This window comes from Macadamia integrifolia, chromosome 3 (assembly GCF_013358625.1).
Source record: "Macadamia integrifolia cultivar HAES 741 chromosome 3, SCU_Mint_v3, whole genome shotgun sequence".
In the NCBI taxonomy this organism is placed as follows: Eukaryota; Viridiplantae; Streptophyta; class Magnoliopsida; order Proteales; family Proteaceae; genus Macadamia; species Macadamia integrifolia.
In genome coordinates, this window is record NC_056559.1 from 400,710 (window position 1) to 424,636 (window position 23,927).

At 37.6% G+C, this 23,927-nt stretch overlaps 2 protein-coding genes across 4 annotated transcripts in view; both read left to right on the forward strand.

Moving 5' to 3' along the window:
• LOC122074887 (ATP-dependent DNA helicase 2 subunit KU70) overlaps positions 1-8,838 on the forward strand; it is a 78,243-nt gene extending 69,405 nt beyond the window's left edge. For all 3 annotated transcript variants that reach the window (XM_042639872.1, XM_042639874.1, XM_042639873.1), the window contains 2 exons: positions 3,495-3,597; positions 8,782-8,838. In XM_042639872.1, the coding sequence (XP_042495806.1) occupies positions 3,495-3,597; positions 8,782-8,815 (137 nt within the window). In that variant the 3' untranslated portion in view covers positions 8,816-8,838. The remainder of the gene's footprint in view (positions 1-3,494; positions 3,598-8,781) is intronic.
• A 13,524-nt stretch (positions 8,839-22,362) lies between these two features.
• On the forward strand, positions 22,363-23,605 carry LOC122072779 (glucosidase 2 subunit beta-like). The gene is made up of 4 exons (XM_042637182.1): positions 22,363-22,511; positions 22,924-22,985; positions 23,069-23,120; positions 23,201-23,605. Exons 1-4 carry the CDS (start codon positions 22,401-22,403, stop codon positions 23,261-23,263), a joined length of 288 nt encoding a protein of 95 aa, XP_042493116.1. The 5' UTR covers positions 22,363-22,400; the 3' UTR covers positions 23,264-23,605.
• The last annotated feature ends 322 nt before the right edge of the window (positions 23,606-23,927 follow it).

The window sequence follows — 23,927 nt, forward strand, 5'->3', positions numbered from 1 at the left end:
TGTACCTAGCAAGAGGGCAGGGCAAGTAGTAGTGGCAAGAGGAACAGTTGGGACCGAATTAGTGGAGGTCTTGCAGGTGATGTCCACAACAGCGGTGGAGGATAAGGGGTGGCAGTCGGAGGCAGCAGTAGCATTGGAGTCGACAACTAGGCCACAATTGCGGAGCGGCGAGGCGCCTTCCAAGGTGGCAAAGCGAACAGGCTGGGAGAGAGTCGCAGGAGGCTTTCGGGGTTCCGGAACTGGAGAGTCCGAACGAGCGATGGGAGAAGTCTCGTGGTCCAGCAGAGAAGAGGAAGAAACGGGTAAGGAAGGAGGTGGATATGGGTTACGATTCAAGGTGGAAGGACAGTGGGATGGGTCGGGTGTGTTGGTTGTTGGTGGGGCTAGGTTTGGGTTGGGTAGGAGATGGGTAGACTTGGTCAGGTTGTAGAGGTTATTAGGATGGAGCGGATGGTCTAATGGGAATTTAGAGAATTTGGAGAGAAGCAGTAGATCAAAATTAGGGTGTATAATTTATTGGCTGGTTTGAATGTCGAATATGATCAGATTCGTGTTCAGATACTTAGCAAATCTCCCTTCCCTACTCTGGAACAGTCCTTTGCTCTAGTTTATAGGGAGGAATGTCTCCGTAACTCTATGCTACGTATTCTTACTACTGAAAAGTCAGCCCCACAGACTGGATCCACTACTACCTCTGAGGGAGCAAATCGAACTGGTGATATCATCAAGGAGATTGTTGAATGTGAACACTGCCGCAAGCCATACTATTCCAAGGCCAATTATTGGAAGCTCCATGGAAAACCTGCTGATTTTAAGGCAAAGTGTGCTCAGGGCCAGTCTGAAACTAAAGCCCATCAAGCTGAGACTGTGGACACTCCACCTGCAATTGATATAGGACTTTCCCAAGAGGAACTCCAGGCTTTCAGACGTATACTGAAGGCTTCCAATTCCTCAACGGCTTCCAACTTCTCAACTCATGCCAATCTAGTCCCCTTAGGTTCCAATTTTTCTCACTCAGTTATTTTATTTGGTGGCCATTGTGCATCAGTCGTCTCCACTCCATGGATCATTGACTCTAGTGCCACTAATCACATGACTAGTTCCTCCAACTTATTTCACTAGTATTCATCCACCTCATGCAAAGATAAAGTAAGGACAGCAGATGGCACCCTATCATTTGTCTCCGGAAAGGGTTCTATTAAGTGTTCTTTGTTTATACCTTTGTCTTTAGTTTTACATGTCCCTACTTTTACTACTAATTTTTTATCCATTAGTAGTCTTACCAAGGACCTAAACTGTAAGTATTCACCGTAGAAAATTTACAAGAGATTACAATAATTATGGAAAGTTACTCCTTGTCAACCGAAAAACCAGAAAATAGAAACCTACTCTAATTAGGAAACAAGAGGTTTGATATAAACTAACTGCGAAGGAAATAAACCTAAGAAATAATAACCCAATATGTAGCCATGATAGGGACACTCCCTATCGTGGTACATTATCTTAACACTCTCCCAAGTTGGAGTATACATATCAAGGGCTCCAGCATGGGACAACAAGAAAAGATGTTGAATAGGCCTTTCTCTTCCTCTCCTACAGTAAAATGAAACTCTTCGTTAGGGATCTACTAGTTCTTTGACTTGATCTACTTTCGGCTCTGCTTCTGTCTGAGCCTGTTCTCTTGCTGGAAACTTTTTGATGAAGGGAAACGACCTCCAAAGTTTTTGTACTTGACTAGTATCATACATCAAAAGAGGGATAGGCTTCCAAAAAAGAAAGTTCTTTCGGGTTTTGAGGCCTTTAAACTACTCTTTTCATTTGCCAACCCATTTCAAACCGTACTCGTCGGACTTCCTCTTCTGCAATCAGAATAGTAAGCTTAAGCTAAAATAATGTGTATTTTCAATTGTAACCAGCCCTTACCGCAATCAGCCTTGCTTTAACATATGTAGCAGTCATAAAAGCCAGTGAGGGAAAAGAGAACTTTATTATGGTAGCAATATCAACTCAACCACACCAATCATCAGCAGCATCTGTAGATAAAAGTCGTCGTGTCGAATAAGCCCAACAGAACCATCAGCAACAAACAAAATATGTGGTGGACAACAGCAGTCCACAATCCAAATTACCATATCAGCAATATCATAAGATCTTCCCAATGAAGGCAGGAAGTAGTGAACTACTAAAAAAAGACAGATAAAAGTGCAACATATAATAGCTTCATCATAAGACCTTTTCAAGGAAGGCATGCGGTACTGTAATAATCTTCCCAAAGATGATAGATAAAAGTTCAGCATGCAACTGCTATGTTAGAACATTTGGATCCTGCAACCAAATAAAGGCAATGAGAGAGAAAAGAGAACAGAAGATAAAGAGGAGCCGAGTCAGCCAAGGTCGTGGAAGGCTGCCTACGGCTAGAATGGAATGACTAGCCGCAGGCCCCTCCTATAGGTATCTCATCAATAAAAAAAAAAAAAAAAGCAATAACAAACTCAGCCTTATCCCAACTTAGTGGGGTCGACACTTGGATCCAAACAAACCAAAGTAGGAAAAAAATGAGGTGTAAACAGAAAAAGGGGATGAAGAGATGAGAAAAGGGGGATAAGAAATCAGATGAGAATTGAAAATAAAAAAGAAAAAAAAGAAAGGTGAAGAATGCAAGATAAAAGTGAAAGTTGAAAGTAAGAGGAAAGAAAACATCCCGATAAGCCAAGAGAATCTCAGCTAAATGTGGTCGGCTACATGGATCCTTGCTCGCCAATAGGCTCTATCCGAGGTCATACTTGGTACAAGACCCAAACTATGCATGTCATTCCTCAACTTCTCCTATGGTCATTTTAGGCCTGCCTCTAACTCTTTTAGCTCCTTTAATCAGAATCATATCACTCCTTACGGAGGCGTCCCTAGGCCTTCATTGAATATGGGGATTAAAATACCTTGTGCCTGCGCACCATACCATATTACCCAATAAGACCAAAATACCCCTAGAAACTCAACACTCCCCCTCAAGCTGGAACATATACATCACCCATGTGCAACTTGTTACAAAAAGTGCAAACACTAGGGGCAAACGAGGACATGGTAAACATGTCAGCTAACTGATCTATAGAAGAGACAAAAGGAGTCTCGACTAGCTTCCTTAAGACTGCATCCCAAACAAAGTGACAATCCACTTCAATATGTTTGTTGTTGTAATAGTGGTAGAAGAAAGTAGTTTTGACCGTAATGTATGTTGATCAAAACTGTCTAGTTGACCTCCTTTCATTTAGTATCCATGCTTAGATTCTCTTATCCTTGGGTTGTGCATTACTTGATTATTGTAGATCAAATATTTTCCTATAATGGAAGATTTAATGAGAAAACCATTCAAATATGACACTACTTATGTCTTCTTGAATAATTGTAGAACTCACTCAAGTTTTTCAAAGTGCAAGTTGTTTTAGTTTCCTAGATACTACATTCTAATTGTGCATTTCGCGTGGTGCATTTTGCAGCCCTGCAGAGACACTATGCTGTATTAGAAGCCTTGGCTCTTGATGATGATGTGATGCCAGAGATTAAAGATGAAACTGTTCCTGATGAAGAGGGCATGGCTAGGTAATCCAACAAGCATGTGGTTTTCCATTTGTATCTAGCATTGTTTCATCAGCAATTAACCATTGTTGTCAGAACTAAAATGTGTACATATATATATATATATATATATAGTCACACCCCACATTCACTTGCCTGAAAGCTAGTGACTTGGACACAACTGTATCCACAATCCATCCAAGATCTCCGATGCAGTACTTTAAAATCACAAAGTTATGAAATAAATCTAAATCCACAATAGATGATAATAATCAGTAAATAAACACAGTTGGTGGATGCTATTGATATGTACCATATTTACACAAAAGCATAGTTTTTAAGGCGCTGGTAAGGCGAGGCGCTGATGCGGTCCATGTGTGGTAAGGCAGCCCATCGACTTATGGGAAGTGCATAAGGCGACCGCCTTAGACGCTAAGGCGCGAAAGGCGACGCCTTATACTTGAGGCGGTCGCCTTATGTGTTCACTATTTATAAAGTAAAATTTAAAATTGTTTTGATGAAGATTCCAAATTACATTTTTTCATTGGCAGGTGTATAAGTTTTGATGCACATGTGATGCATTGGATCGAATTTTTTTTTTTTAAAACACATTATCACATCCGCAGGAGCGACGACTAAATGCATCTTGTCGTATATTTTTTTTATCCACGTATATCTTCAATCTATCATAATTACTGGAAACATTTGAAAATAGGTCCGTTAGGCGCTTTGATCTGCTTCTTCCTGTGAAGTTACCGTGAATTAGAACTTTATAACACCATATGTCGGAATATGCTGTCCCGCAATGCAAGAGTTGACACACTTTACCTTATCCGGACCAGATCATCGGTTACTATTTTTTTTTTTAAACAAATTTTAAAATTGCTTGATGAAGATTCCAAATTACATATTCTAATTGGGAGGTGTATAAGGTCTGATGCACATGTGATGCATTAGATCAATTTTTTTTTTTAAAACAAATTTTAAAATTGCTTGATGAAGATTCCAAATTACATATTCTCATTGGGAGGTGTATAAGGTCTGATGCACATGTGATGCATTGCATCAATTTTTTTTTTTTTTAAACAAATTTTAAAATTGCTTGATGAAGATTCCAAATTACATATTCTCATTGGGAGGTGTATAAGGTCTGATGCATATGTGATGCATTGGATAAAAAACTATATAAAAAATAAAAACCCTTACCATAAAAAAAAAATAAATAAAAAAAATAAAACCAAAATCAGTAAAATCGCACCTCTCATTCTCTCTCAGTCTGCGACTCTGCCCTCCAAATCACAAACCCCAAACGTCCGACGGTGAGCCTCCTTTGATCCATCTCCGGCAACTTCTTCTTCTCCTACGACAGCCTTCGGCGACCTCCGGCAACCTCCGACGAAGTGCTTTCATCTCTCTCAGTCTCCACTCCAAATCGCAAAACCCTAAACTAACCCACGGTGAGCCGCGGCAGCCGCCTCCTTCGATTCTTCTCCGGCGGCTTCTCCTTCTCCTCCGACAGCCTTCGGCGACATCCGGCAACCTCCAATGAAGTGTGCTTCCACATCTCCAGGTATGTTTTAGTTTATATTTTTAATTTCTGATTTGTGTGATTTTTTTTTTCTCTTTTCTTCTTTCTTCTCCCTGCTTCTTCCTTTTTCTTTCATATTGATCACTCTTTTCTTCTTTCTTCTCCCTGCTTCTTCCTTTTTCTTTCATATTGATCATACACCATACGGTGACTGTATCAGACAGGTTCGGTGTCTTCGTAGTTCGTATGATTAGTTTTTTTTTTTCTTCCTACGGTGACTGTAAAGACTTCTCTGGTTTGGTTGGTTGATCAGTGCAGGTTTTTTTTTTTTTTTTTTTTTTTTAATAACATTAGGGCTTATCGTATTTATTAAAATAATTTTGGAGAAATTAGAAGAAAAAACTTAGTTATGTAAAGAAAATCTCACAGAAAGGCTATCTAAATTTGAGCTTATGAATGAGCAGCACAAGTTTTGACTCCATATTTGACTCCAATTTGTATAGATTGCGTTAATCTGAGCACTACTAATATTTTTCCTGGAGTATTGTTTTCTTTTTCTTTTTCTTATTTTGATTTTCCCATATCTCTTTAATGGAGGCATTTGCTTTTATTACCTTATTACCTAATAGGCTAATATTCCCTTATAGAAGTAATATTCCCTTTTATTACCTTTTTCTTATTCTGATTACCTTTTCACATTACAGTCTTAAACAAAGAGACAAGTTGAATCCACTCATCTATGGAAATAATTGGTGGTAGCAGTGGGGGTGAAAATACAAGTACTGCTGCTACTGCACAATCAACGATTGATCCAAGCAATGATCCAAAAAGGAGAGCTAAATCAAATGATCCTGGATGGAAATATGGGTATTGGCCTAACGTATTCGACAGAAATTGGATTAAGTGTACCCTTTGTGGGAAGGATGTCAAGGGAGGAATAAAACGATTGAAGCAACATCTTATTGGTGGCTATGGAGATGTAGCCAAGTGTGCAAAAACAACGGAAGCAATTGCTAAAGAGATGAGAGATGCAATCTTGAAGAACCAGAGGAAGAGGAACCTTGATTGTTTGGATGATTTGGATGTTAATGATGGACCTACAGAAGTAACGGGACCACAACAGAATATAGTATCCGATTTGGGGGTCTCATTTCCTATCCCTAGCTCTGGGACAACTTCAAGAAGAAATAAAGCTATCATTCAAACACAATCCAAACAACAAGTAAGGGGTCCCATGGATAAGCATGTGAGGAGGACTCCTGAAGAAGTGGTTGCAGATAGGCGGGATAAAGGTTCATATCAGACAACAATGGAGAACCGAGTAAGAGGAGAAGAAGAAAGAGATAAACTTCGCTCTTACTTTGCAAGGTGGGCTTATGAGAGTGGTGTTCCATTTAACGCTTTGAAGTTAAGGAGTTTTGAGGAATTGGTAGAGGTTATTGGTCAATATGGACCAGGTTTCAAGCCCCCTTCAATTCATGACTATAGGGGGCCTCTATTGAAGTCTGAAAATGATAAAATTGATGAGTTAAAGGTGAAGTATCAAGGATATTGGAGGAAATATGGGTGCACACTCATGTCTGATGGGTGGATAGACAAGAGAGGAAGGCACCTAATTAATTTTCTTGTCAACTGTCCGGAGGGGACTTTTTTTTTGGAGACCAATCACAAACAGCTGAAATGTTATTTAAGCTACTTGATAGTAAGGTTGAAGAGATTGGTGAAGATAATATGGTTCAAGTAGTCTCTGATAATGCTGCCAACTATGTTGCAGCAGGTTGACTACTAATGGAGAAAAGAAAGAGGTTATTTTGGAGTCCATGTGTAGCTCATTGCATAGACCTTATGATGGAGGAAGTAGGCAAGTTACGCTCTTATATGTCTGTTATATTGAAGGGCAGGAAATTAACTGCATTCATCTACAGGCACACTCGTCTTCTTGAAGCCATGAGGCAAAAAACAGGAGGAGACTTAGTGAGGGGTGGAGTGACTAGATTTTCCTCTTCCTTTTTTACACTCTAGAGCTTATACAAGCACAAAGAATCTTTGAAAAAATTATTTGTTGATGATGGATGGTCTCGTTCTAAGCTTACATCTACAGAGGCAGGGAAGAAAGCTTTTGAGACTGTGTTTGCTACAACATTCTGGAATGGTGTGATGGATTGTATAAGAGCATCACAGCCTCTTATTCAACTCTTGAGGATTGTAGATGGTGATAAGTTGCCTACTATGCCTGAAGTATATATGGCAATACAAGTGGCAAAGAAGAACATCAAAAAAATTTTTGGAGATGATGAAAGGAAATGGAAGAAAATCATAACGATTGTTGATCACCATTGTGAGACTATGATGAATGGATCAATATATTTAGTTGCCTTTTTCCTCAATCCAAACAAATTCTTTAAGGCAATAGCAGATAATCCAGATAATGAGTTGGACTTAGCTCAAAAAGCAAGTGATGCCTTTAATGATGTTCTTGCAAGGTTGGTGCCTGATGAGACCTTGCAAGATAAGATCATTGTCCAAGTTGACAAGTATACCACTGTTCAAGGAAGTTTTACAAAAGACATGGCGATTAGACAAAGGGACAAGTTGAATCCTAGTAAGTATATTTCCTTTTAAAGTTCTAATTAGTTTAGAACTTTGTATGTTGATTTTTTACTTAACCTATTTTTTTATATTATATATTTATAGTCTTTTGGTGGTCTCGAAATGGAAGTACTGCTCCTGACCTTTCAAAGCTTGCATTGCGCATACTTGGTCTTTGTTGCTCATCTTCTGGTTGTGAGCGCAATTGGAGCACATTTGAATCTGTGAGTATTGACTATTGAGTTCTGAGTACATGTACTTCACTTAATATAGTTTTATTGAAGATAAGTAGATAACCTCATATTATTAATGTTTTTCAGATTCACACCAAGAAGAGGAATAGGTTAGAGCATCAACGGTTAAATGATCTTGTCTATATTCAATATAATCGCCGACTTCAAGCAAGGTTCCAAGAAAGAAAAGAACAATGTAGAAACTACACTCCATTGTTGCTCGATGAGTTTAATTGGAGTAGTGAGTGGATGATTGGTGAATCAGAGGATGAATTTGTTCATCCTAAGAATGATCTCACTTGGAGAGATGTTGATAGAGCACTTGGAGCATCTTCATCATATCAAGGCCATAATAGACTAAGGAGGGCTCCAGCATCTACCAGTGGAACCAATCTTGGCTATACCCGGCATGGTAGGAGGGTTGAGCTTGAGGATTCTTCAGATGAAGAAGTGGATGAGATGACTGAAGAGGATATTCGTGATGATGAAAACATTGAGGACGATTATGGCATAGCTCCAAATGATGCAAGCCAGCAACAAAATGCAGATGAAAGAAGAAGATTTTAATTTAATTACTGATTTGGATTGAAAGTCTTTTGAGTCTTAGAACTTTGACGTATTTTGAGTCTTTAAACTTTAAAGTTTTTTGAGTCCTTGAACTTTTAAGTATTTGACTTTCATTGTTTACTAAATTTTTAGCATTTTTGTTTATTTTATGTTTTTTCTTCATTGAAGTTTAAAGTTTTTTAGAATGATTAAGAATCCCCAGGTTAGTCACTTCTCATCCATTTAATTTGGCATCTCGATTTTTACTTTCGATGTGTTTTAATTCTAAGTTCTTAATTACTTCTTTGACAGGAGTAGAAATATAGTGGATGACCTTAGGGTTTAGGCACTCATTATGGCATCATAGAGGTAAGTATAATAAATACTTGTATATTTTATCTTATTTTCTTTATATTTATAATTTTGTTTCATAATTATATATTTATATTATATGCTAATATGTTATGATGATTGATGATTGAATATTGATGATTGATGATTGATGATTGATGACTGATGAAGATGAACTTAGTTTATTCACTTTATTGATTTGTTTTCTTGATGAATATCTTACATTGGTATGAATATAAACCTTTAATATTTATTTAGCATATGAGTAATAGGATTCAACTAGGATTTGAGCGAAATAGATTGGTTTTATAAAAAAAATTACACAAGAACGCTTTAGTCAATAAGGCGATGCTTTATGCCCGCCTTATTGCTAAGGCGCTCCGAAAGGCCCTCAAACGCCTCCGTCGCCTTACCGCCTTGAAAACTATGCACAAAAGAATGTTTACTCCTGTCAGAACATAATTACAATGTTACCCTTAGGTTCACATCAAGTATGTACACAAAAAGAATCAAAAGAAAAAGACAACCATCATCTTTAGGGTGCCCCATAAGCATAATCATCACACACACAACTTGTCTCATGTGCAACTAGTTCCTCGACCCATAGCTCATCTCTATATAGAGCTGGCACCTCTATGATAGCCTCTAGAGCATAGTTTTTAAGGCGCTGGTGCGACTAAGGCTTTTGAGGGCCTGTCGGAGCGCCTTAACAATAAGGCGGGCATAAAGCGTCGCCTTATTGACTAAAGCGTTCTTGTGTACTTTTTTTTATAAAACCAATCTATTTGACTCAAATACTAGTTAAATCCTATTACTCATATGCTAAATAAATATTAAATGTTTATATTCATACCAATGTAAGATATTCATCAAGAAAACAAATCAATAAAGTGAATAAACTAAGTTCATCATCAATTCATCATCAATCATCAATCATCAATCATCAATATTCAATCATGAATCATCAATATTCAATCATCAATCATCATAACATATTAACATATAATATAAATACATAATTATGAAACAAAATTATAAATACAAAGAAAAGAAGACATAAAATATACAAGTATTTATTATACTTACCTCTATGATGCCATAATGAGTGCCTAAGCCCTAAGGTTATCCACTATATTTCTACTCCTGTCAAAGAAGTAATTAAGAACTTAGAATTAAAATACATCGAAAGTAAAAATCGAGATGCCAAATTAAATGGATGAGAAGTGACTAACCTGGGGATTCTTAATCATTCTAAAAAACTTTAAACTTCAATGAAACTAAAACATAAAATAAACTAAAATGCTAAGAATTTAGTAAACAAAGAAAGTCAAATACTTAAAAGTTCAAGGACTCAAAAAACTTTAAAGTTTAAAGACTCAAAATACGTCAAAGTTCTAAGACTCAAAGACTTTCAATCCAAATCAGTAATTAAATTAAAATCTTCTTCTTCATCTGCATTCTGTTGCTGGCTTGCATCATTTGGAGCTATGCCATAATCATCCTCAATGTTTTCATCATCACGAATATCCTCTTCACTCATCTCATCCACTTCTTCATCTGACAAATCCTCAAGCTCAACCCTCCTACCACGCCGGGTATAGCAAAGATTGGTTCCACTGGTAGATGCTGGAGCCCTCCTTGGTCTATTATGGCCTTGGTATGATGAAGATGCTCCAAGTGCTCTATCAACATCTCTCCAAGTGAGATCATTCTTAGGATGAACAAATTCATCCTCTGATTCACCAATCATCCACTCACTACTCCAATTAAGATCATCGAGCAATAATGGATTGTAGTTTCTACATTGTTCTTTTTTTTCTTGGAACCTTGCTTGAAGTCGGCGATTATATTGAATGTAGACAAGATCATTTAACCGCTGATGCTCTAACCTATTCCTCTTCTTGGTGTGAATCTGAAAAACATTAATAATATGAAGTTATCTACTTATCTTCAATAAAACCATATTAAGTGAAGTACATGTACTATTGTACTCAGAACTCAATAGTCAATACTCACAAATTCAAATGTGCTCCAATTGCGCTCACAACCAGAAGATGAGCAACAAAGACCAAGTATGCGCAATGCAAGCTTTGAAAGGTCAGGAGTAGTACTTCCATGTCGAGACCACCAAGAGACTATAAATATATAATATAAAGAAACAAGTTAAGTAAAAAATCAACATACAAAGTTCTAAACTAATTAGAACTTTAAAAGGAAATATACTTACTAGGATTCAACTTGTCCCTTTGTCTAATCGCCATGTCCTTTGCAAAACTTCCTTGAACAGTAGTATACTTGTCAACCTGGACAATGATCTTATCTTGCAAGGTCTCATCAGGCACCAACCTTATAAGAACATCATTGAAGGCATCACTTGCTTTTTGAGCTAAGTCCAACTCATTATCAAGATTATCTGCTATTGCCTTAAAGAACTTGTTTGGATTGAGGAAAAAGGCAGCTAAATATATTGATCCATTCATCATAGTCTCACAACGGTGATCAACAATCGCTATGATTTTCTTCCATTTCCTTTCATCGTCTCCAAAATTTTTTTTGATGTTCTTATTTGCCACTTGTATTGCCATATATACTTCAGGCATAGCAGACAACTCATCACCATCTACAATCCTCAAGAGTTGAAGAAGAGGTTGTAATGCTCTTATACAATCCATCACACCATTCCAGAATGTTGTAGCAAACACAGTCTCAGAAGCATTCTTCCCTGCCTCTGTAGATGCAAGCTTAGAACGAGACCATTCATCATCAACAAATAATTTTTTCAAAAATTCTTTGTGCTTATATAAGCTCTGAAGTGTTAAAAAGGAAGAGGCAAATCTAGTCACTCCAGCCCTCACTAAGTCTCCTCCTGTTTTTTGCCTCATGGCTTCAAGAAGACGAGTGTGCCTGTAGATGAATGCAGTCAATTTCCTGCCCTTCGATATAACAGACATGTAAGAGCGTAATTTGCCTAAGGTCTATGCAATGAGCTACACATGGACTCCAAAATAACCTCTTCCTTTTCTCCATTAGTAGTCGACCCGCTGCAACATAGTTGGCAGCATTATCAGAGACTACTTGAACCACATTATCTTCACCAATCTCTTCAACCTTACTATCAAGTAGCTTAAATAACATTTCATCTGTTTGTGATTGGTTAGATGCATCCATAGATTTCAAAAAAAAAGTCCCCTCTGGACAGTTGACAAGAAAATTAATCAGGTGCCTTCCTCTCTTGTCTGTCCACCCATCAGACATGAGTGTGCACCCATGTTTCCTCCAATATCCTTGAAACTTCACCTTTAACTCATCAATTTTATCCTTTTCAGACTTCAATAGAGGCCCCCTATAGTCATGAATTGAAGAGGGCTTGAAACCTGGTCCATATTGACCAATTGCCTCTACCAATTCCTCAAAACTCCTTAACTTCAAAGCATTAAATGAAACACCTCTCATAAGCCCACCTTGCAAAGTAAGAACAAAGTTTATCTCTTTCTTCTTCTCCTCTTACTCGGTTCTCCATTGTTGTCTGATATGAACCTTTATCCCGCCTATCTGCAACCACTTCTTCAGGAGTCCTCCTCACATGCTTATCCATGGGACCCCTTACTTGTTGCTTGGATTGTGTTTGAATAATAGCTTTATTTCTTCTTGAAGTTGTCCCAGAGCTAGGGATAGGAAATGAGACCCCCAAATCGGATACTATATTCTGTTGTGGTTCCGTTACTTCTGTCGACCCATCACTAACATCCAAATCATCCAAACAATCAAGGTTCCTCTTCCTCTGGTTCTTCAAGATTGCATCTCTTATCTCTTTAGCAATTGCTTCAGTTGTTTTCACACACTTGGCTACATCTCCATAGCCACCAATAAGATGTTGCTTCAATTGTTCTATTCCTCCCTTGACATCCTTTCCATAAAGGGTACACTTAATCCAATTTCTGTCTGATACGTCAGGCCAATACCCATATTTCCATCCAAGATCATTTGATTTAGCTCTCCTTTTTGGATCCTTGCTTGGATCAATTGTTGATTGTGCAGTAGCAGCAGTACTTGTATTTTCATCCCCACTGCTACCACCAATTATTTCCACAGATGAGTGGATTCAACTTGTCTCTTTGTCTAAGACTGTAATGTAAAAAGGTAATCAAAATAAGAAAAAGGTAATAAAAGGGAATATTACTACTATAAGGGAATATTAGCCTATTAGGTAATAAGGTAATAAGAGCAAATGCCTCCATTAAAGAGATATGGGAAAATAGAATAAGAAAAAAAAAAAAAATACTCTAGGAAAAATAGCACAATTAGCAATCCTAGCAGCAATAAAAATTAAATGTCGTTTCACAGATTGCATTAACCCTCTAATTTAGTTATAATATTAGTAATATTTAACCAAGTGCAAAGATCAGCGCAATCTATACAAAATGGAGTCAAATGTAGAGTCAAAACTTGTGCTACTCATTCATAAGCTCAAATTCAGTTAGCCTTTCTATGAGATTTTCTTTACATAACTCAGTTTTTTCTTCTGATTTCTCCAAAATTATTTTAATAAATACGTTAAGCCCTAATGTTATTAAAAAAAAAAAAAAAACCTACACTGGTCAACCAGCCAAACTAGACTGAACCTATCATTTACAGGTAAATTTCCAAATTGAGCTTGATAAGTATGCACATCATTTATTCCAAATGTAATATTAGAATTAAATGCCAGTGATTTGTGAAACAAAATGATAAACTGAATAGGTAACCCAAAAAAAACCATTTACTCTTCTGAGACCGATCAGCAAACCCTGATTCCAATCAGATTACTATAGGGTTGCATACTTGCATGACAAACAACAGGTCATCTCAAGTCCTTACAGTCACCATAGGAAGAAAAAAAAAATCTAATCATACGAAGTCTCAAGTTTCACTGACCGAGTCACCGACACACTGTATGGTGTCTGATGAAGATGAAAGAAGAAGAAAGAAGAAGGGAGAAGAAAGAAGAATAGAGAAACAAAAACTGTATGGTGTATGATCAATTTGAAAGAAGAAGGAAGAAGAAGGGAGAAGAAAGAAGAAAAGAGAAAAAAAAAGCGCACAAATCAGAAATTAGAAATATAAATTAAAACATACCTGGAGATGTGAAAGGACACTTCGCTGGAGGTCGCCGGAGAAGAATCGAAGGAGGAGGCTCACTGTCGGAAGTTTGGGGTTTTGCGATTTGCAGCGCAGACTGAGAGAGAATGAGAGAGGCGCAATTTAGCGATTTTGGTTTTTTTTTTTTTTTTTTTTTTTTTTTAATGGTAAGGGTTAAGTTATATGGTTTTTTATCCAATGCATCACCTGTGCATCAAAACATATACACCTGCCAATGAGAAAATGTAATTTGGAATCTTCATCAAGAAATTTTAAAATTTGTTTAAAAAAAAAATTGATCCAATGCATCACATGTGCATCAAACCTTATACACCTCCCAATGAGAAAATGTAATTTGGAATCTTCATCAAGCAATTTAATAATGTGTTTTAAAAAAAAATTCGATCCAATGCATCACATGTGCATCAAAACTTATACACCTGCCAATGAGATAATGTAATTTGGAATCTTCATAAAGCAATTTTAAAATATGTTTTAAAAAAAAAAATTTTGATCTAATGCATCACATGTGCATAAAAAATTATACACCTGCCAATGAGATAACGTAATTTGGAATCTTCATCAAAGCAATTTTAAATTGTACTTTAAAAAAAGCGAACATATAAGGCAACCGCCTCAGTCGTAAAGCATCATGAGGCGTCGCCTTATAGCACCTTAGTGTATAAGGCGGTCGTCATATAGCACCTTAGCGTATAAGGCGGTCGCCATATTCACTTTCCATAAGGCAGTGGACTGCCTTACCACCCATGGACCGCATCATCGCCTTAAAACTATGTTAAAGATGAAAATAAATGACTTAAAACATGAAAGGAAAGGTGACCGAGTCGGTTATGCCACCAATGTAACTGAGTGAAAGCACTGTCCGGATGATGAGTGTGAGTTGAAACTGGGGAAGATGTTGCACTGATGTCTAGATCCAATTAATATAGCCCATCACATACCCAACCATGTCCAATCATTGCTCCCATCACTAGATCCTGAAAGACACAATGTGTAGAATAAAATTGAACGCAATAGTTAAGGTCAACAATGAGACGATAAATGGAAAGTAAATTAGCACAGAGGTTAGGGACAGAGAACAAAAGATAAAAAGATAGTAGGAGAGCGGGTAACAGAACCTTTACCAGTGATAGCCGACAAAGATCCATCAACAACTTGGACCTTGTCCTTACCTGAACAAGGGAGATAGGTATGAAATATGTTAGAGAAGCTAGTCATATGATCAGAGGCCCCAGAATCGAGGAACCATGATGGATAGAAGGTGAGGAAATATGAAAGATACTTGATTGGGCGAGGTGAGAAGTTGGTGGAGTGGAAGAAGCGATGGTAGGAGGTGTTGAACCACGCTGTGTCATCATACGTTGGAGAGCCATCAACTGTTCTGAAGAAAAAGGAGAGACCGTAGCAGAGGAAGAACAATCAGCAGATTCAAACATATGAGCTTCATGGCGTGAAGACCCTATTTCCCACCCCATTCTCCCCCCTTAGGGAGATCATTAAGCTTCTAACAAGTTTCTTTGATGTGATGGGGATGCTCGTAGTCAACAACAACAAACTAAGCCTTATCGCAACTTAATGAGGTTGGCTACATTGATCCAATCAACAAAATAAGGAGAACTGAATTCTAAATAGAGGAAAGGGGGGAGTAAGAGATGAGAAGTGAACAATGGAACATAGGATGCAGAATCCAAGAATGTACGATGATATATGAGAGGTGATAGATGAAAGTAAAGAGGAAAGAGGCACAACCCAAAAAGTCAGGAACTCAGCTAAATGGGGTTCACTATATGGATCTTAGCTCTCCAGTAGGCTTTATCTGAGGTCATACTTGGAACAAAACCCAAACTACGCATATCATTCCTCACCACTTCTCCTATGGTTATTTTCGGATTGTCCCTAGCTCTTGTAACTCCTTTAATTGTAATCATATCACTTCTTACTGGGGCGTTGCTAGGCCTTCGTTGAAATTGGCCATACCACCTCAAACAACTCTCTCGGAACTTGTCATTGATCGTGGCAACTCCCAAATCAGCTTAATATGCTCATTTCTTATTTTATCATTCTTAGTTTTACCGTACATCCATTTTAACATCCTCATCTCTGCCACACACATCTTCTCTCTATGACTTCTTTTCGTTGCTCAACACTCTGCTTTATACATCATAGCCGGTCACACAACAGTCCTATAGAATTTTCTCTTAAGCTTCAGAGGGATACTCTGGTCATTCAACACTCCGAATGCACCTATCCACTTCAACCTTCCCACTTTAATTCTTTATGAAACATTATCTTTTATGTCACCTTCTTTATTTAAGATTGACCCAGATATCTAAAATAGTCAGTTTGCAGAATCTCTCTCCTCAAATTTGATGATTTCATTATCATCATTCATAAAGACACTGAAATTACACATCATATACTCCGTCTTCGACCTCCCTATGGTAATCACACTTAATTGGCTCTTTGGTAGGAGCAACCGGTTTATTGGTGATGCTAAGATCTACTTGAGGAGGAGTAACCACTGCGGAGCAAGTAAGTGCAACAGTGGGCATCATATTGGAGCAACGATGTTACCAGATTATAAGCTTCAAGCAAAGCAGGGAATTTATCATTGCCATCTCAAGCTTCTTCTGGAAGGTACTAGCATTGGTAGTAGAGACCATGGAAACTAGATGATAGAAGTCCAATTGTTGTTATAATGTATTGAGAGCAGAGTGGTATGCAAGGAGTGATAACTCTTTTTGAGTAGTCACACAAACTTTCCAACGAAGTTCATATATCGGAGCATAATTATTTGATTGTGCATATGTACGTCTGTGTTTAACCACATCCTAAATTCTTTGGCAGAGTTTAACAAGACAAAGCTTGGGATGATACTGGAGTCTATGGGGTTCTGTGAAAAGGACATGATGAGAGCATCATTGGACAATCAAGTATTAGTAGCTGTAGTATCGGTTGGTTTGAGGGTGCCACCAGTCAAATACCCCAAAACATTATTACCTCGGATAGTGAGAAGGCACACCGGGAACTAGGTGAGATAATTGACCGCATTCTACTTAGTAGGTCCTATCTAGAGAGCAAGGTTATGGCCATGGGTTCCAAGATGACTCACCACACCACCCTCAACTCCCTCTATAGAGGTATCTCTACTTTAGGCCATTTTTTGAGTGGTAATAATATAATAAAAAAATGATGAAAAGATCACTCACTGGTGGAGACACATAGGTTGGCAGCAGTAAATAAGATATACAGAGAGGGAACCGGGTAGGTGATAATAACTAGCAAGCATAGATTAAAGTATCGACATCGGTCATTGTATTGGTCAGGTCATTTGAAGAGACGTGCTATAGCGTATCGTATCATATCGGAGATACGCAAGATAAGTTCAATATACGCATAGAAATGGTCAATATATGTATGGAAACACATATTTTGTTTGAAAAAACAATATAAATAAGAAAAACACTAGCTAACAGAGCTATGTAGCCACTTCGCCCTGATTTTTGTCCAACTCTTTTCCAATAAGACTTAAATATGTTCTTAGACAAAAATACTAATTTTGGGTCATGTTAAATCCTGAGGCCGGTGTACCAATATAGATTAGCTTAGATCTTTTGGTCATGATATCCTGCGTGTCCAAATGTGGAATCACCTTACGAAGGAATTTTTTAGATATACAAATTACAAATAAAAAATCCCTAGTATAGAGATGCCTTCGGATGTGGTCCTTAATGAGTAAACCTATGAAGCTCTTGACCCACTATATGAATGAAACATCTCCAACAAGCTTGGACTTGCTCAAGGCACATGATCACCATTGAATTTTCACTTGGTGCCTTAGATGGAAGGCCAAGATCCTTTGATGCAGTTTGCCGATGGATTTAGAATATCTTTTATTTACTTTCCATTTTTAGAGCTAGGGTTAGTTGGTAGTATTTTTAATTAGATTGATTTTTTTTTTCAGTTGCTAATTAGGATAGTTTCTATTTTTAATAAACTATCAATTTTATGTTTTGATTCTCTTTAAATAGCCATGTAATAGAAGAAAACTGAGATTGAGATTTGAAGTTTTAATTTGAAATTGGATGTTTGCTTGGTTAGATCATGGCTGCCGTGACCCTATCTTTCTGATTTTCTCTTCTCTTCGTTATTCTTCTCCTTCTTCTTGCTGGTTCTCTCTCCCAGCCCTGTTCTGGGCGATAGTTGCAGCCCACAGACACTGGGTTCTACTTCTTAGTGCTTGATCTTCTGGGGCTGAGGGCTTGAGTGAAGGTAGCTATAGCGTATCGTATCATATCATTTGAAGAGACGTGCTATAGCGTATCGTATCATATCGGAGATACGCAAGATAAGTTCAATATACGCATAGAAATGGTCAATATATGTATGGAAACACATATTTTGTTTGAAAAAACAATATAAATAAGAAAAACACTAGCTAACAGAGCTATGTAGCCACTTCGCCCTGATTTTTGTCCAACTCTTTTCCAATAAGACTTAAATATGTTCTTAGACAAAAATACTAATTTTGGGTCATGTTAAATCCTGAGGCCGGTGTACCAATATAGATTAGCTTAGATCTTTTGGTCATGATATCCTGCGTGTCCAAATGTGGAATCACCTTACGAAGGAATTTTTTAGATATACAAATTACAAATAAAAAATCCCTAGTATAGAGATGCCTTCGGATGTGGTCCTTAATGAGTAAACCTATGAAGCTCTTGACCCACTATATGAATGAAACATCTCCAACAAGCTTGGACTTGCTCAAGGCACATGATCACCATTGAATTTTCACTTGGTGCCTTAGATGGAAGGCCAAGATCCTTTGATGCAGTTTGCCGATGGATTTAGAATATCTTTTATTTACTTTCCATTTTTAGAGCTAGGATTAGTTGGTAGTATTTTTAATTAGATTGAATTTTATCAGTTGCTAATTAGGATAGTTTCTATTTTTAATTAACTACCAATTTTATGTTTTGATTCTCTTTAAATAGCCATGTAATAGAAGAAAACTGAGATTGAGATTTGAAGTTTTAATTTGAAATTGGATGTTTGCTTGGTTAGATCATGGCTGCCGTGACCCTATCTTTCTGATTTTCTCTTCTCTTCGTTATTCTTCTCCTTCTTCTTGCTGGTTCTCTCTCCCAGCCCTGTTCTGGGCGATAGTTGCAGCCCACAGACACTGGGTTCTACTTCTTAGTGCTTGATCTTCTGGGGCTGAGGGCTTGAGTGAAGGTAGCTCCCTCCTAGGCGACTCAAACCTTAGAACCTCTCTTTCAAAGCTTGACCTTACTGTGAAGAAGTCCAAACCAGATTCAGATCTGAGTTTACCATCGCTAGATCCAGTTGCAGGTGCTTCCCACGTCACTCCAGCTTGTTGATCTGAGCAGCCCCCTGGTGAGTTTGGTACGCCTTCTCCTTAGGAGTCTACGCTTGAAGTCCCAAGATCAACCGACCAGATTTGAGGGAGTTCTCTGCATTGAAGGCTTGCTGGCTGCCGCTTCTGAACTCCATCGTGAGGAAGATGAAAGGTCTTTTATTTTCATAATATAACTTCTGCTTATTACAGATAAGTCCTTTCAATTTTTAAGTTCTTTATTAAAGACATCCTCTCTTTCCTAGTTTGCAAAGTAACCCTTCATTCTTGGTTTTATTTCAATTTAACCCCAGTACTATTTTAATTTCCAAATTGCTCATTTCTCTTTGAAGTTAATTCCTTTTAAGTCCTTAGTCACTTATTTCACTCTATAAAGCTCCTAAATCTTATCTGAAATTACATTATTGCCACTTGTTTGCCTAGGGTGAACTATTTGGTTCCTTAGTGAGCCCTAAGCGATCCGACTCTCTCAGATCCGCATCATCCTTGACCGACCATGGAGCCATTGCTAACATACCTTTCTGCTACTTAAACAAACTTCAGCAACAAACTCAGTCTTATCCCAACTTAAGGGGGTTGGCTACATGGATCCGATCAAGGACGAAAATAGCAAAAGTAAAAGTGAGAGGAAAGTGACACAAAAACAGAAAATAAGTAGAAACTCAGCTAAATGGAGTCTATGATGGATCCTTGCCCTCCAATCGGCTCTATTCATGTTCATACTTGGGATAAGGCCTAAACTATGCCGAGTCTTTCCTCACTACTTCTCATGTGGTCATTTTAGGCCTACCCCTAGCTCTTTTAGTTCCTTCAATTTGAATCAGATCACTCTTACAAATAGAGATAAATATACCGATATAATCAGGCACCTTTTGCATTGGTAGTTATCACCAAAAACCATACAAGCAATTCCTCAACAATCTATAAATTAAGTAAACCGAGGGAAGCAAATTAGATATAGATGAAGTGTGTTCAAACACCTCTTCCAAGTAATTTGTTTGGAAAGCTTAGGAATTGGAGCAGCATGCAATATACTACTGTTGAGGATCCAAGTAGTGAAAGAAACTTCAACGCTTGACATTTAGTTTTAGTTTTATCCTCAAGGATTGCCTCCATCAGCCATATGGTTTGACGGTCATGAGTCATCTGGTTGGTGTAATTTTCATTGGGAAAAGCATTAAGTGTGTTGTTATGCAACTCCAATGAATTCTGTTGGGAAGGCCATGACAATTAGATACAAGAGATGGAATTTTCATTGGGAAAAGCATCAAGTTTGGTCTTATGAAACTTCAATGAATTCTGTTGGGAAGGCCATGGCAATTAGATACAAGAGTCACACATATAGGAAGTAAAAAATCCATATGAATTCAAGTTGAATGGCAAGCTTTTCAGGTTTTATATGAGAATAGAAATAGCATGACCTTATTAAAAGTTTGTGACAGATATGGAGAGAAAAGTGGAATGAATGGAAAGAAAAGTTTTTACTGATTGGTCCTCAACTAAAGAATTGAAGAGGCATGGCTAGTGCTCTAAGCATCACTTCATTGTGAACTCAAGGATGAGTTCTTACTAAAGAAGGAAGAGTGATGCAGGCCCGAAGAATTGACTCAATTTGTTGGGCTTGTCCAGCACATATGTTACCGGAGGCCAAGTCTGTTCTATGCCCAAAACAGGAAGCGAAAGCTTACTGTTAAGAAATTTCTGGAGGTTCAAGCAATAAGTCCAAATGATTCTTGGTATTAAGCATCCATTATCTTTGAGTTTAATTCAGTTAGTGGAATCTAAGGATATTAGTTGGTCAAAAGATGCTATGTATGCATTTTTCATTAAAGTGACCCTACTTGAAGCCATGGCTGGGATATAATCAAGGTTCAAGAAATCGTTTCGTTTCAATGTTTCGATACTTTCAAAACCATTGAAATACCGATACCAAAATTTCGTCAAAATGGTGTACTTTTTCCCATGTGTTTCGCTGGCCAATTTGGGGGGCTAATGGCTGAAGTGGCCGAAATTAGCGAAATGAGTGAAACAAAATGACCGAGATGACCGAAATTTTGATGAAATAGTGAATTTTTTTGGCCGAAATTAGCGAAATTTCAAAACGAAATGACCAAAATATGACTGAAATAATGTACTTTTATATTTCGTATGCCATTTTGTCTTGGTAAAAAAAAAAAAAAAAAAAAACCGAACCGAAATTTCCGAGATTTCTGTTAGTTTTTGAACCTTGGATATAATCTTATTTGAAACTCCAATAAGTCTTAACCCATAACTTGGGTCAATTATCTGAACTTGCAATCCTACCCTACTTAGAGCCATGAACTTATTATGCAATCCTACCATCTGTCAACTCTCAATTACTCTGTTCATTCCTCTCCTTTTCAGCCCAGGTCATCTTTGGCCTTCCTCTTGTTCTATGACACCTCTCCTTAGCACCCTGTCATTCCTTCTCACCGGTGCATTCAATGTTCTTTGTTGTGCATGTCCTAACAATGTCAAATGAATTTTATATCATCCCCCTTTTGGTCCAACTAGGAAGCCTCAAATATTAATTTCTAGTTCTGTACTTCCTTGTCTTGCCACTCATTTATTTTGGCATCCTTACTTGAACTGAATTTATTTTTACCTATAGCAAAAAAATTTCCTACACATACATCTTGTTTCAAGTGGACATTTGGTGGGAATTCCATAGGTAAGCCACGTGTCATATTTGGCGATCCATTTCAACCATATGGTCTACCATATTGTTTATTTATTTATTTATTTTTATATAATTATCAAGGGTCCTTGTTCTTCAAGAAAATGCAACTTTAAACAATTTTCAGAACATTATATTGATATGTGGATGAGTGAGATTGTTTTGAAATTTAACCTGACTAGGTGATGACTCGGAAAACATTTTCGTGGAGTAGGGGTCCATCAAACGCTTCCATGTGGCAAAAAAAGCCATTGGTGTGCTTCCCACACACTGTTGGTGTGGGGATAGCTTCCCACACTGATGGTGTAGGAAACCTCCCTCTTTATTTGTGTCGGTACTTTCTTATTTGAGCAATACCTCCTAATGTTCTCCATTTTTGTCAACAGGAACTGGGATAAATTTGAGGACTCTTACAGGCTTATGATATTTTCACATGGCGAAAAATGCTGGAATGGGCCTGATAGAAGTTTAAAGGTAGTAGAGATAATTCTACTTCAGCTATTCTATTAATTTTCTTGGATTTGTGGCAGTCCGTAGAATCCTAAACCTATTACTCATATATCTTCTGCATTCCCCCCAGCCATGAAACAAACACCTCTGTAACTACACTCATCAGGTGTATCAAATGGCCGTAGATTATCAAAGTGTTGGCCTGTAATTTTTCTCTTCAGATCGTCCTGCCCTCCCCCCAAAGGAAAAAAAAAAAAAAGAAGAAAACTTCCGTGTAACTCATATTACTTGATTAAGGTAGACAACCCATGCATAACCAGTCTCATTATTGTAAACATAAGCTTTGAGAATACTAAGGACCGAAAGTGGATTGGTGATTGGTTGCTGGACTTCCAGTTAGTGATGCACAATACTGATCATGGATGCTTGTTTACAGGTAAGACTTAGGTGTGGTTTGAAGAATGAGCTAACTGATGTAGACGAACCCAGCCGTTGCGAGTAAGAAGCTTCTTCTCCCTCTTACACTGACTAAACTTCCTTATGTACACTACTCTCATCTCACCTTTCATTAAAATTGGTAGGTATGCAGCATTGTTGTCAACACCAGCTCTATGCTTGGAGGAGAAGTTAAAGGTACTTGCTCTATATCTGCGGTCTCCCAATACTTTGCATATGCTGAATCTTCTAATATATGAGAAAAATGAATTTGTCAGGAACTTCAACACAAGCTAGATTTATTGAACATGGAAGAACTCCAGAGTCGTGATGAACTTTAAACTGTTCTGATTAATTGGGAATGCTAGAGTATCTCAACCACAATTGATCCTACATGCTTGCATGGATTGGTCATGCCCTAAATTGAGCTTACAATAGATGCCTGAAACATCGTTGAGCTGGTTCTCTGAATACTCAAACCTCCTGAAATTTTATGCGATCTCGAGGTCACTTTTTTATACAGTTGTAACCAACTTGAAGGTGAACTTTTTTTTTTGATAGGTAACTTGTATGAAGGGTGAACTTGATAGGACCAGTTATGACAAGTCAAGATGAGGTGATATTGTCTTTACAATAGTTCTTATATTGATCAGTTCTCTTCTACCAATCTTTTTGGTGTTTCACATCAATGTTGCAGTATGGTATGGGTACTTTTATCTTTCTGCAAAGCAGTTTCAATGGTGTTTAACAGACTTGTTTTTTTAAGAATTTAGCTGGATGGTTTATTTTACGAATGATCAATCCATTCTGTTTTTGAATCGGTCGGAATCGGCTGATTCTTGCATTATTTTTGATAATTATGTTTACTAAAATTAATATTGGATGTGTAAACAAAAGGTAAAATTGCTGGAAATTATATGGGAGGTGAAGTGTCTTAGGTAAAGATAACCTTCAACCTAGAAAACATAGAAAAAAATTAGAAGATGTGCCACTCAAAAGTAACTT

Excerpts from the sequence above, each read along its gene's own strand:
- LOC122072779 (XM_042637182.1), top strand. The coding sequence starts at position 22,401 with ATGTTCTCCATTTTTGTCAACAGGAACTGGGATAAATTTGAGGACTCT. Across the intron at positions 22,512-22,923 it reads GGCCTGATAGAAGTTTAAAG|GTAAGACTTAGGTGTGGTTT; the intron begins GTAGTAGAGATA and ends GCTTGTTTACAG. Across the intron at positions 22,986-23,068 it reads GACGAACCCAGCCGTTGCGA|GTATGCAGCATTGTTGTCAA; the intron begins GTAAGAAGCTTC and ends TAAAATTGGTAG.